A 13928-nucleotide genomic window follows, 5' to 3' on the forward strand; every position below is an offset into this window, starting at 1 on the left:
TTGCGTGAAGAAAGTTATTGTCCTTCATGTAACGTATGCTAAAACGAAATTGTTACCAGCCCGCTGAGGAGGAGTTGGATTTGGCGTTTTTTGATCAGCTTTTGTTACAAACAAAATGACAAGACACATGTTAAATGTAAGTTGTAGGAAGGAGTTCCTGGTAGACTTACTGTATCAATTGTGTCCACGAAGACCTCGCCAAGGAGATCTGCTGCGTCAAAGTAACTCACTTCTGGAACTCTTTCGATTTTAAAACGAAAACAGTGACAAGTTAATGTGCTACGTATAAAGAGAACCATGTATCACTCTATTTAACAAATACATTCCATGTTGCCGTGCGTCTGTTCAATAACATATTTTGACGTCATCTGTGATCAGTTACTGAACAGACACATGGCAACAAGGAATCTAATTGTTTGATATAAAAAAGAAAACAAAAAGATGTTAAAGAGGTCATCTATGCGTCTGTACTCTAAATGATCATAAGTAAGAACCAATCAAAATGCGAGAATAATTTGACATATGATATAATTCACATGCTTCAGCGTGCATAATCGAGTTTTGGAGCGCGCGCTGGAAGTTTGGACGGCACGGAAAAAGAGTAAAAGTTGCTCAAGGCGCAACGGAAAGCATCTTTAGCATCCCGAGTGTTATCCAAACTTCCCAAGCAGATCACAACTCGCCATTGGAAGAGTTCAATAACTGCAATCTGGAATACTTTCGAATAGTTGCCATATTCAGACCTGCCTTATAAAAAAGTACATGTAATTTTCTCCTGCATTTAAATACAATTCTAAATTAGATGCTGTATACACCTAATGTGTATAAGGAGGTGTAATGGCCTTATGGTTACCGCACTGGCTTGATCGCCTGAAATCTAACCTTGACTGCCATGGATCCCATTCGCCGGATTCATCAACATAGTAGTCAAACACGGAAATTTCTTGGTCGTAGTCTGGTAAAGCAGTTGTTAATGAGAGAAGAAGCTCGCTAAACTTCTTCCTGTCTGGCTCATCTAGCAGACCTCCAAATGACCAGATGAGCGAAAACAGGTACAACCTTTCAATATGGAGCTCGCCACCAATGTCAGTGTTACCCTAAAGTGGAGAAAAAGAGAGGCTCTACCATTCCCCGATTGGAAAATATTCATTTCAGAAATAAAATACCAGTAGCCCATGATTTTATTGACACGTGGATAAATCAGTCTGCAGCGACACAGCCTTGTTTAGCTGCAGTCAATCCAGTTTTCTTAGCATCTGATGGAAAAACAACAAAGTTCCTGGCAATTCCGCTCACGGTTATCAACAAAGCATATAGAGTCAAAGAGGAATTACACATGCAGTGGGCCACGAAAATGATGTACGAAACATAAGAATGTTTAATGTTGTAGTATGTTGTAGTCGTGTTATGAAAACCACATCTACTTTCCTTTTCAAGCTCACCTCGATTAAAGCCTTTAACAACGCAAGACAGGTGTTAAACAGGCCAACCTCACAGACTTTCATAAATGGTCTGAAATATAATGACACAAATAAGAGTAAATTTGGTGAAGAACTCAGAACAGCAAAAACATTTCTGGCTGTGCAAGGTCTGTGCATCGACGTTGTCATTGTAATAAGGCCTCGGCAGTTGAATTCCATATCAACTGAGTTCCTGTCATTTGTAAAATAATTAACAATTATTGGACGAAATTGAACAAAATATCATGATTTGTCAGTGGTAACCAGATCAATTACTTGCCAAAGCCGAAGGCTGAGGCAAATAATTGATCTGCGAGACACTGACAAATCACGATATTTCGCAATAACCTAATTCAGTGATTGTTTTATAATTCGATCACCAAGTTTGTTTTGATATTTAAATCACTCTCTGACAGCTCAGGGAAGCGTTCTGCCATTTTTCACCCGAGAGCGTGGTTACAATTACGCATGAGCAGAATATTATTTGCAGCAAAACACATTTTTACGATAACTGCAGAAATTCTCGCGGCTATCGCCTCGTGGATCCACAGCTACTTTGACAATGTTATGACGAAATTCATGATCAATAATAGGCCAGACGCATGAAAAACTGACGTCAATATGTTAATTAGACGGCAGTACGCATGAGCGGACCATTATTGTAGGCAATTATTTGTAGGTCAAGTGGTGGGCTCTCGGCCAATGAAAAGGAGGGGAAAAAATGCATCGCACGATCATCGTATTTATGTTAAGTTACCGAATGCATCCATCTGTTTTGTGTTTCTATAACAAGACGACATGGTTATAAATACCAGACATAATAGACATGAAATAGCATCAGACCTGGCTTCATATTGAACAAACTGCGAGATGACATCGACAGTCTTGTTGAATGCACGTTGCAAACACTGAGGAAGAATGAGAAACAATCACGGAAAGTTAGCTGCTGTTTTATACAAAATGAGCTCTAGATTACGAGTCTTCATAAAGGCAATTTCGGAAGACTATATCAGATATTGCTACGTCCGATTATTGTAAAAGGCAAGAAAGCTTTTACTAAAATAACTTTTGTCTGTGAACGTCGATCTCTATCAAATAATAAATTATTGTGTACCCAAGACCTAACGGAGCCACGTCACGCTTTCTGCATCTTGAAAAGTTTAGCCTAAATTTTTCAAGTTTGACGTTTGCGATGCGTGTTAATCTTCTCCATCCTTCACCATTCTTGTTCCTTTATGTTTTATTATATCTCTTTGGTATTTTTCTATCATAGTAAACTACTATTTTTGGAGGTTTCCGTCAATTTAGAGGTAATTTTGCGCATGGCCAAAATAACTCTAAATACCGTGATTGAGCTCCTTTAAAAGCGAAAGTTAAATTTCCAATCTTAAAATCTGAGACCTAAATCTTCTGGTGAAGTCTAAGTGCTGTGAAATTGTGTTTAAGCTTAACAAGATTAGGTAACGTGCTAAAGCGTGACTTTTGCCGTAACTACTAAGGTTAGTTTTTAAAAGCACAATGTTCATCAGTGGATACTCACATGGCTTTCTTGAGGAGATCTGTTTGTTAGCCAGGCTTCCGCTAGAGGTCTCCAGCCAAGTACGCTCTCGTCCATGTAGACCACTCCCTACAAAGGACAAGGAGGTTTAACATAATAAATCAGTAACAATACAACTACAAGAGTACTACATTGCGATGTATCATTCCATTCCATTCGCAACCAAAAGTTGCAACGTAATCCAAGAGATTCCACTTTTTATTTCTGCTCATAAATAGTGTCAAAACATTTAACACTTAATGCCTGGTCCCGAGGGGAACAGTAAATTTTGTGTCCCGAGAGTCTCAATGTTTCCCGAGACGAAGTGATTTGTTTTATAGCAAAACAAATGGGTCAAACCGGTGGAAAAAAAAATAATCACTTTATTGCAACAACGGTCAACATTTCGCGGGTAACAGTGAACTGTTTCCCGTTTGACGTCATAGTTTTCGCAAGGTTGCACGCTCATGGCATTTGGCGGTAAACAGTTTCATTGTTAGATGTCATGTACCATGAACTAGCCAATGAATGGGCGCGCTGTTGCGGGAAAAACGCCAGCTATATAACAACGTCGGATATCACACTTATTTCAGTCATTCTAGGGCTGATAAGCGCATCGACATACGTTCACTGTCATTTTCAAGTTGGCGTGATACAGTTGAACATCTCTACAACGGTCACCTTGAGAACAGAGGAAAGAGGCCGTTGTACAGAAGTGGCCGTTATGAGGAGGTAGGGGTGTGATATAGCACCTGCCCTTTTTTGTTTTTACAACATTTATTTTTTGTGAAAAAAAAAAAATGCTTATTTAAGTATTTAAATATGTAACACCATCAAAATAATTCTATCAATAAAACAAAAACAAAACAGAACAGAGACCAACGGACGCGTGGTACGGATCAAGTTTGGTGACCTCTTTCAATAAAAAAGCGCGGTTTTGTTTACACCGTTCTTCCGTCGTTCATTAACTGGCCGTTGTCGAGAGCTTATTTTGGCAGTTGGGACGAGCTTTAGTGACCGTTGCCGTTGTGGAGAGGTGGCCTTTGTACAGAGGTTAAAATAAGAGTGAACGTTCATGTATGGATATGTATTCGTTGCTAAGAAACAACTGCACTTACACATCTCGAGACCGTGGCAGGAGAAGCATCTGTCAAGTCATTAGTCTCAAATATCAGTTTGACATACTCTGATAGGTACAGTCTCTCACCATTCAATAAGTTCAGATACTGAAAACAAATCAGATATCACCAAATTAGTAAACGGCACGTGAGATTCGAGATCATTCAAGATTTTATTAGTGTAACAACAATGTCAAGAAGAAAAAATTTTGGTCAGCTAAAGAATGGACCAACCAAATGATTTACCCCATCTACTAGTCAGAGCTTGACATCTCAGGGAAAGAGAAAGGTTCAAACATACCAGACTTAGCAAAAAGCCAGTTAATTATATTTTCTCCAAGCGGAAATGCAACGACTTTTACGTAAAGGTAAAGGTAAAGTCTGTATACGAGCCAAGTGGCCCATCAGGCCGGAGCTTATCATGAAGCGACTAGGAGTATTTCTATTCCCCCCTCGATGGGATGCTGGTCCTTCGCAGGGTTAACCCTGCATTACGTTCGCCAGTGCCCATTATACACCTGAGTGGAGAGAAGCACTGTGAGAGTAAAGTGTCTTGCCCAAGAACACAACACAATGTCCCCGACCAGGGCTCGAGCCCGGACTGCTCTATCCAGAGACGAGCGCATTAACCATGAGGCCACCGCGCCTCCCTACAATGAATTTTAATTCCTACTAAATTTGCTGCATTTTAAGAATTTCCTGAAAGAAAGTGCAACACTCTCTTCTGCTGAGTGCAGTGAACTTGTTAATACCTCTCCTTTATCCAAGGCGCTGCTCAGAAATTCTGCCCAACCCTGATGCAGCGGAGCATCCAAGCAAATCCAAGTCGTCATTTTGTGCACACTGTGTTCCTTGTTGGCCTTTCTGAAGTAAGCTGTGAAGATGCCGTCCTCAAAATCAGAAGAAGAGTTCACTTTGCCAAACATGAGTGCAGGATCCGACACAGCTAAAGGATTGATTCTCTGTAACTTGTGAGTGTGCATCTGAGAGCCGGTGTTCTTGTGTTTTATCAGGGAACATTCACTCAAGGTCTCCACGAGCCCTGCAATGCACGACGATTTGCCGGTGCCAGGCGGTCCAGCTACAATGATCCCTGGAGAAGAAAACAAACAAAACACATCCATCAACAAAATGTCTCCCTTGGAATGGGGAAAGATCTTACGATACAAAAGGCTTAAAAATGTTCGCTGCATTCTGAAACTTCCTGAACTACATTGCAATTTACCTCTACGAAACAAAGGCTCGAGCAAAAAATTAATTCATGTACGATGTATACATCCCGACTCACAGTCAGTCACTCAACAGTCATTTCAAAATATAGAGGAAGTTTAAGTAGCTAAGACGGCGATGCAGAGAACACATTCGATGAAAAAATGAATTTATATTTTACGCACGAAGCTAGCGATACTCGTAAGCCATTAAATTAGTTTCTCTTTGTCAAAACTATCCTGAAATTGACTATGAAACACAGCATAAAATTCCACACGTATATTTCAAAAACTATCCTTCGTGGTACACGTTCTTCACACACGCAAAATTTGGTCATTTCACGTCGCTATTTTACAGAGGACGGCAAAGAAATGTACCAAGAATTATAATGCACGTGCACGGCCATTGTTCTCCTCATGAAACCTTTAGTTTAGCGACGCTTCCATTGCAGCCGGTTGCAGTTGTGGTTTTCTTAAACTCCCTAATATCTACACCCAACTACACCATCCAAACTCCTTTGTCCCTTTACTTTTTCAACAGCTCCAGCTAGTTACAGGTAGCCAATACGTTTCTAAAGATGTACATTTCGTGAGTCTCACAGCCAGCACTGCCCACCCAGAGAAAAGGTCAATTTTAAGCTCCTTTTTCCGTTCACAGTTTCAGAAATTGATCGAGCAATGATGTATGCTCCCATATCTTCATAAGTTAGCAAACTTGATAAGTAAAGGTAACTCATGTAAAGAACCATTTCCGAGTTACCTTGTGCCTCTGTTTCAAAATGAGTCCTCGAGCAAAACTTTTGATTTGGAAATGAGTTTTATCTGCATGAAAATGAATCTATAGGCGGAACACATTTTGATATGCATAGTTTCGCACGAAGACTCGTTTTGGCACAGAGGCAAAAGGCAACTCGTAAATGGCCTGTTCACTTGTGTCAATGACTTATACCTCTGTGAACTTTTGACAGGGTCCACAGTTGGTGTATTTTTGCAATCCAGGGTTGATGAGGAACAAACCCTTTTTCTCTTGTGTGCGTCAGGAGAACACTTTCGAAATCTTGAACCACTTTGGTAATGTGATAGGCTGGCGCAGGAGGCTTTGGCAATCCGTAAAACACATCTCGCAGCACCATGTTAAACACGTTAAGTTCCTAAATGTCAAGAAAAGTTAAGTATTGGAAGCACGTTCACAAAATTACATGACTATGAACAGGTGTAGTCCAACACAGCAGCGTCTCCATCACCGACTGCACAAATGATTTCTCTCAGAAAAAATAAGATTAAGATGTTCGCCATGAAGTCTTGAAGTCACTGCTAAAGCTCTCATCAAGATAGCGTTTTATTCATCACTACAACTATCTGGTAAACAAAAAATGGTAGGGCTAAAGCAAATACAATGTGATGGAAAATTCTATTCTCAACCACACTAAGGCACAGTCATTTTAAAACTTAACAGTGGACCTAAGACACAACAGTAATCCAGCTACCTCAGGTGATAATCTTGGGCCAATACATTCCTGGAGTGACTGCAACACCAAAGAGTGCTCGAGTCTGGCGGCAGAGGACAAAGCTGAAGGTGTAGTTGGCTTCTTGTCTTTCTGACCAAACTGGTTTCCTCTGTCCTTCCCAGCACCTGCAAAAACACGAGAAGAATCGATTTTTTTTTATCGTGTGCACAAAGTCTTAAAGGTCTTTTTGCTTTCACAGACTTTCACCGAAACGTTTGTCATCAATTTCCGATTAAATTAAGGAAAGGGCCATATCTCTTATTAACACTTCTCTACTTATAGGAATGTTTTGCGCTTCAAACTCTCGCAGAATTTTCCACGCATCCTGCTAACGCGGTCAACAATCATGAACAAGTGACTGGTTGAGGTACGCAACTGCAAATTTTACCATAGTTTTAAATCATAGGCTACAACTGTTGTTCTATTAACCAGAACGACCAAAGAGAGATTTAGAACCAATAGTGACAGAACACAACTAACATCGCATATTTATATATAAACCGTTTCACGCTGTTAGCTATTATTGTCTCGATCTAGGTATTCCATACCAAATTGTGTAGCTACTGATTGAGTGCTGGAGGGTCTTGCCAAGTCAGCTTGTGCAGCGTTTAGTTTGTTCCCGAGAGGCCCCTGTGAGACGCGTTTGTGGCCAGCATGCTGAATGACACCCACAAAGGAAGACAGACTGAAGTTGTGGTGACTCTTTCCACTCCTGCAAGGCATGCACAGAGGTGACTGCCACGAATTATCAACATCTAATACCTCCTTACAGTATCAATACAATTTCAAGCTGACAGGTGGTGAGAATAGAGACAGTCATCATATCAGGAAGGGCCACTTCATGAGTCACCAAATTCTTAGATCGATAACTTTGTAACATAGCGGAACTGGTTCGTTGTTACATGTAAAATCAACACAAAATTTGTAGAGTTCACATTAATAGTACAGTCTTCAATGGGGGTAAGTCAGAATTATGATACTGTTCCTATTAAATAGGTATAATTTAATCAGCTTCCCATGGATTCCTGTTGCCAGTAGGTGATTTTGGTACTCATGTTACCAGGAGAGATTTTAAAAGAACATCAAGACTCATATACATGCTTGTTGGTTATAAGCTACTTAACTAGGGCTTGTAATTGAACTAGACGCTTTGCTGCGTGTACCCGGGCAGTCTTTATACTGAGAAGCACTAGCTATATTGCAATTGAGCTAAATGTTCTGCATTTGAAGTCGTACGAAATTCAATCGAATCGATGTGCTCAAGCTATTCTACCTTTGATTGCATTTCTTGGCATCGATTTTAAATAGCTTATTACTTGTTTTCAGGCCTTTAGGGTGTGAAATGAGTCAAGGTCTTTATATCAGCCTAAAAACGTTTCAGTCTATTTTCCTTAGCCTTTATTGTTGTTGTTGTTGTTTTTGCGTTTCTCAAGCAAGCGAGACATTTTGAATTTCAGAGTTATAGCGGTGCGTGACATAGAGCTACGAACGCGTTTGTCGAAAAACATATACTTATCTCGTGATTTTTAGCCCATTCAGAAGTTAAAGTATTAAGAAAAGTGCTTATGTGAATGCTTGTTTGTTCAGTACAGATAATCAGTCGCCTAGATAACCAAAGTAAGTTCCAGATGTTTACACTATTTTCCGGCCGCAATGTTGGTGTACCGCGGAGGTACACCAACATGGCGACTCCATACTGGGCTCTATAAATTTGTGCAAAATATTTCGACGAATATCTGAGGTTTGGGAAAACGCACAGACTTAAAAATTAGAGAAGTGTCATCTTTATTATTCTCCTATAACGTCACAATTTCTTGACTTTATCCACTAAGCGGTTTTCGAATAATGTTTTTTATTGCGTTAGGATTGCGTGACAGTGCAAGCCAAGAGTTGTTTTGCTGGGGTCAATACATTAGTTTCTTTCAGCTTAAATGTACAGTAATTCGCTACGTAGGTTTCATTCTTGTAAAGACACATAACTCTATTACAAGAAAATAACGAGGGAATATTTAACTTTATTATACTTTACGAAGATTCTCAGAGCGTTTTACTTAGGTGTACTCGAACAGATACATTCGTAAACAAATTCTCTAACCTTTCTGCTCTTATTGCTCAGAAGTTCTTGAGTTCGTGCTGGGATTCTACTTGGTTCACGATCATGTCTAAAAATATGATGACGCTTCTGAAGATGCTTTTTATCAAGTTGAAGAGTTGATAGCCCCGGTTGATAGCTCCTTTGGTATAACATGATTCTTGATAAATTCACTCAAAATGTTCGCTCGTAAATTTATCTCTCGTAAGGCTTGCAGACCGACCCGTTCCGAAAACGTTTAACGTCCTTTGATGTTGGTCTACCTCGAAAGGTGTGTTTGTTTGTATGTGATTTCATCACCCTAGAAATCATGGAATGCGTGCTAATTTTTCACGACGACAACTTCTGTAAATTCCATTTGCTGTACGCATGCATAGGTGACGCATGCGTTCTAGAGACCAGACGGCGATGTGTGACTGAACGAGGGAAAAAAAAGAGCCGAAATTTAAACCCAGGCCTAACTGCCAGGGTAGGTATGTATCAATAAAGTTCTAAGCGGTTGTAAGGCAGGGTTCCACTTTACTCAAAAATACATACACATGACTTCAGCAGAGTGAAATATTTAAGCATGGGACAGAATGAAGCCGTGATATTACTGATACTTACAGCTGTTCCTTACAGATATCTCCAACCAGTTTTAGTCGATCAGCTAAAATCTTAGGTGACTTAAAACCCTGCCCTGCACAATGAGTCCTCAGGATTAAGGACGTGTCTGGCATCACCATGGCGACAGAACGAAACAAGGCTCTGACCTCAGAAGGCAGCTCAAAAGCTGGTCCATTGGTACCAATGGTGAGGAACATGGAGAAGTTGGGTTTAACAATGACCTGCCAAGTAAAAAATGGTGTTTAAACACACAGTGGACAAGTAGCTCGTAAACAAATTCTGATGTTACTTTTCATTAAGTAGGTAAGGTGAAGTCTGCCTAAGAGCCACGTGGCCCATCAGGCCGGAGCTTATCCTAGTTTCTGTAGCATGAAGCGACTAGGAGTATTTCTACTCCCCCGCTCCCCCCCCCCCCCCCTACATGGAATGTTAGTCCATCGCAGGGTTACCCCCAGCATTTAATTCAACGGTACCCATTTATACACCTGGATAGACAGAGGCACTGCAAGAGTCAGGTGTCTTGCCCAAGAGCACAGCACAATGTCCACGGCCGGGGTTTGAACCCAGATCACTTGATCCAGAGATGACCGCACTAACCATGAGGCCAACAGGCCTTCCTACTTTTAATTATCTCATGGGTATTTGCTATCTCTCAGTCCCCCTTACTTAGTAGCAATGTTGCGGTCGACACTCTACACATTACTTACATCCTTTCCATCTTCGAGAGTGCAGGTGGAAAGTCCACCCCTCATGGCGAGTAACACAGCCTGAATCTCAAACAACATGACCGCGAGACATTCCGTGTTCACCCTGTGGAACTCGTCCATCAAGCCCCAGCAACCCTCCTACAAAGAAATGAAGAGAAAAGGAATAATTAACACAAGATGACAATAATTCTAAGACCTTGTCAGACTATTAAAGTAGACGAAGTTCTTACCTCTGCCAGGCCTACGATGATCTTTCCTACCGCAGCTGAGGACATCTTTGGAGAGCAACTCATGGTCACCATGTATCGACCAAGCAGGGATGCAAGACCCTGGGAGAAGGATGATAAGTATATTCACAGTCTCACTTTATTTCTTTGTCTAAAGAAGAGTACGTGACAAGTATCGTTCGAAGTATTCTAGGAAGAATGAATCCTCTGAGTTGCTATCAATTTGTCTTAGATTAAGACTTATTGTCTGAGAAAACCAGGCCGAAGTTATAATTGCAAATTCTACAGGTAGTCGAAATTGGTTCATTTCCTTCTCATTCGCAGATATGAAATAGGTAATCCTAAACAGGAAAGCGGAGTAGACTGACTTATGCTTATTTCTCAGATCTCTGGCTTTGTACAAGCAGTTCTATGTCCATTTGTATTAGATGCAAAACATGAACTTCTTTTGCTAAATTTTACAGTTTTTGCTGGCTGTTAAGTTTGAGTCAAATTTACCAGAGAAACCGGGACTCGTGTTTATCCATGTGTTTATGCATGTGTCCACCTAATCTACCAATAGTGATATTATGACCCTTAAATACCCTCCATCCACCTAAATTTTATCTCAAACATTAATTTAAAAACACCGTTGCGCTGACTCGCGATTTTGTGACTCAAAAGAGAGCCATGTCAGCACTTTAAACATGTCATACAATAACTGATAAATAAGTGCAGATCCAGAATAATGGAAAATAATACCTTCACTGTTTCCGTTTTTCCTGTGCCCGTTGGCCCAACAACGGAGCCTCCACAGAAATTCCATATAGCCTGAAGAAAATCAAGAAAATTCGCATGTAATTTGATGCGTGTATTTGCTCATGAGATAAGTGACTCGGACAAGTGACTCAGTATTACTTTTACATAATTATTTCTCTCTTAAAGTTTATACTTAATGTCGTTTAAATTATTACATTTAGTTTTACTTTCTTGACTATAAAGCGATAATGACTGAGAGCTTTGTATATACTTGCTAAATAAATAAAGTTATCGTATTGTATTGAATGAATCCTCTTACAAACAAACCACCGCTCTTAATCTTACCTGTGTCAAGCTAAGGAAACATCTTTCAGTTATGGGAGTGAGAGCAAGGGAAACATCACAGCCATAGAATTCATGGCCATAAGGTAGCTGCGAGTCCAACATGTGGACATAAATTTCATTTTGCTCTTCATCTGCAGCAATCTTCGGAGGTTCCCTGGATGAAGGGCGACCAACACCTGTTTCCATAGTCGGAACTGAGGGCAATGAAGGTGTTCTTCCTACATGTACAACATCAGAGGTAAAAAAATTCTTATATCATTAGCAGATCTGGTAAGGTAGCGTAGAGGATTTGTTGGACCTGTTGGACTACAGTTCAAGACGTTGTTGCGTTCTTGAACATGACGTCTCAAACTCATCAATAACTCATCAAGTTTAAACAAAGGAAACCATGACCGTGACAGTAGCCGTTTTTATATTGAACAAGCATCATCCGTCTGGACGATCTTGGGCAAGCATTTGTAGTTCGTCTGGTTATGTGTCTCTAGTATAAAGACGGGCACAAGACGAACTATCCTTCGAAATGCGTCTCAAACGACGCACTACGAGAGATAGTTAGTCTAGACGCATAATACGTCTTGTGACCGTCTTTATACTAGAGACACATAACCAGGCGAACTACAAATGTTTGCCCAGGATCGTCCAGACGGATAATGCGTCGTTAGTTTAAAAACGGCCAGTGTTTCGGTATCTGATTATAATTAACATAGATTTTTATAGATTTCTTTCTCCGTTTTTTTTTTCTTAGTCTTAGTCTCAGTTGAGATGATATATCAAACACGAAAGACCGTGTCTGACCACATTTCCAAACACCTCGAAGCTCGTCAAAAATACTCCGCTACGCGTCGTATTTTCAACTCTCTGCTCGGTGTTTGGAATGTGGTCAAACACGGTCTTTCGTGTTTGATACATTACTCATACCACGAATCGTTTATACACTCACCAGGCGCTCTGCTGTTGTCTGTTCCATAAAACCTTATGTTTCTCTTCCATTCAAAGTCTACTACATCTCTTAGTTTGCGTCGACTAAGATCGTCAAGGACATCTCTCAAGTACATCCCTTGCTGTGGAAAATGATGTGTTTACTGTTTATAAAAAAACTGTTGATCATTATACGGGAAGAGTCCATTTCTTTCACTTGTCAGCAAAGGAGAATAAAACCAGCTCTATTATAACAAATTCTGAGAAAACATTTTGTTTTGACTGCCTGATATCAAGTCTTCTGACTATGCAGCATCAACTTGTATCTCTTTATAAAAGTTAGATGAGTACCAACTGCTTATTCATCTATTAGTGAAATACGTTTTGTTATAAACACACAAATGCATTTTTCTCCCACAATCTCACAATTTACCATGAAACCTTGCAAATATGAACCTGTTATTTTAAGCCAATTTTAGAGATTGTGCTACCTGCTTCTGCCTAACTGAAAACAACTGGAAAGACAACTCATGGCAAAACGACAGGTGTTGACAGCTGCCAGCGCTATTGAAACAGGCATTAGTGTTGATAAACCACCGAAAAATAGACCATTTCCGAGTTGCCTTGAGCCTCTGTGTCAAAACGACTCTTGACGCGAAGCCATTCATGTGGAAATGCGTGTCGCCTACAGGTTCATTTTTATGCAAAATACACTCATCTTCATTTGAAAGGTTTTGCACGAGGACTCGATTTGTAACAGAGAAACAAAGTAACTTGGACACGACCTTTTGTTTTATATCGTCCTAAGTGGATTGGTTAGCGATGGTATACTTACTGACACTAAGGTTTCCAACCGAAGCTTATGGTAAGAAGTCATTGGAGTGTCAGTGTGTTTCCAGGAGCCTTTTGCCAGAAGATTGGGCAACTTGCTGATAAGTGACCAAAACCGACGGGAAGCATTAGGAATTGCTTTGCGATCAATGCGAATATCGCCAATTCCCTAGAGGAAGGAGATAAGCAATGACCAAATTGAAACACATAAAGGGTAACAGCTATGATCGTTGTAGCTGTTACATTTTACGTGGTTTTTATTATTATTATTATTATTATTATTATTATTATTATTACTATTACTATTACTATTACTATTACTATTACTATTACTATTACTATTATTATTATTACTATTATTATTATTATTATTATTATTATTATTTCTGCAACTAATTTGCAATCTTCAATCGAGTCACCTTACAAGACATAGAGTATCTACACGCAAAGAGAACATTAACACTTACAGCCTCACATTCCTTTGTCCAAATGTACAGCAATCCTAATCTACAGGCCTGTGAAGGATACTAAAAACAGATAGCTGGTCTTACAAACTAAGCAAGAGATAAATAGGAAATAGATGGACACAGAGGATAACAGTCAGCAGTGAATACCAATACTTCAGTTTGGTTA

The 13928-nt window shown here is 39.9% G+C and overlaps 1 protein-coding gene across 1 annotated transcript in view; it reads right to left on the reverse strand.

The window, feature by feature from the left end:
• LOC145481103 (dynein axonemal heavy chain 8-like) overlaps positions 1-13928 on the reverse strand; it is an 80470-nt gene that overhangs the window by 37172 nt on the left and 29370 nt on the right. The window contains exons 32-49 of the mRNA XM_081459498.1: positions 13763-13822; positions 13300-13464; positions 12487-12607; positions 11547-11764; positions 11205-11273; positions 10467-10565; positions 10237-10374; positions 9530-9750; positions 7380-7543; positions 6811-6956; positions 6273-6474; positions 4868-5208; positions 4116-4223; positions 3001-3087; positions 2304-2368; positions 1443-1512; positions 883-1097; positions 171-240 (exon numbers count right to left, since the gene is read on the reverse strand). Coding sequence (XP_081315624.1) covers positions 171-240; positions 883-1097; positions 1443-1512; positions 2304-2368; positions 3001-3087; positions 4116-4223; positions 4868-5208; positions 6273-6474; positions 6811-6956; positions 7380-7543; positions 9530-9750; positions 10237-10374; positions 10467-10565; positions 11205-11273; positions 11547-11764; positions 12487-12607; positions 13300-13464; positions 13763-13822 — 2559 coding nt within the window. The remainder of the gene's footprint in view (positions 1-170; positions 241-882; positions 1098-1442; positions 1513-2303; positions 2369-3000; positions 3088-4115; positions 4224-4867; positions 5209-6272; positions 6475-6810; positions 6957-7379; positions 7544-9529; positions 9751-10236; positions 10375-10466; positions 10566-11204; positions 11274-11546; positions 11765-12486; positions 12608-13299; positions 13465-13762; positions 13823-13928) is intronic.

The sequence above is a fragment of the Orbicella franksi genome, chromosome 3, assembly GCF_964199315.1.
Source record: "Orbicella franksi chromosome 3, jaOrbFran1.1, whole genome shotgun sequence".
NCBI classification, from domain to species: Eukaryota; Metazoa; Cnidaria; class Anthozoa; order Scleractinia; family Merulinidae; genus Orbicella; species Orbicella franksi.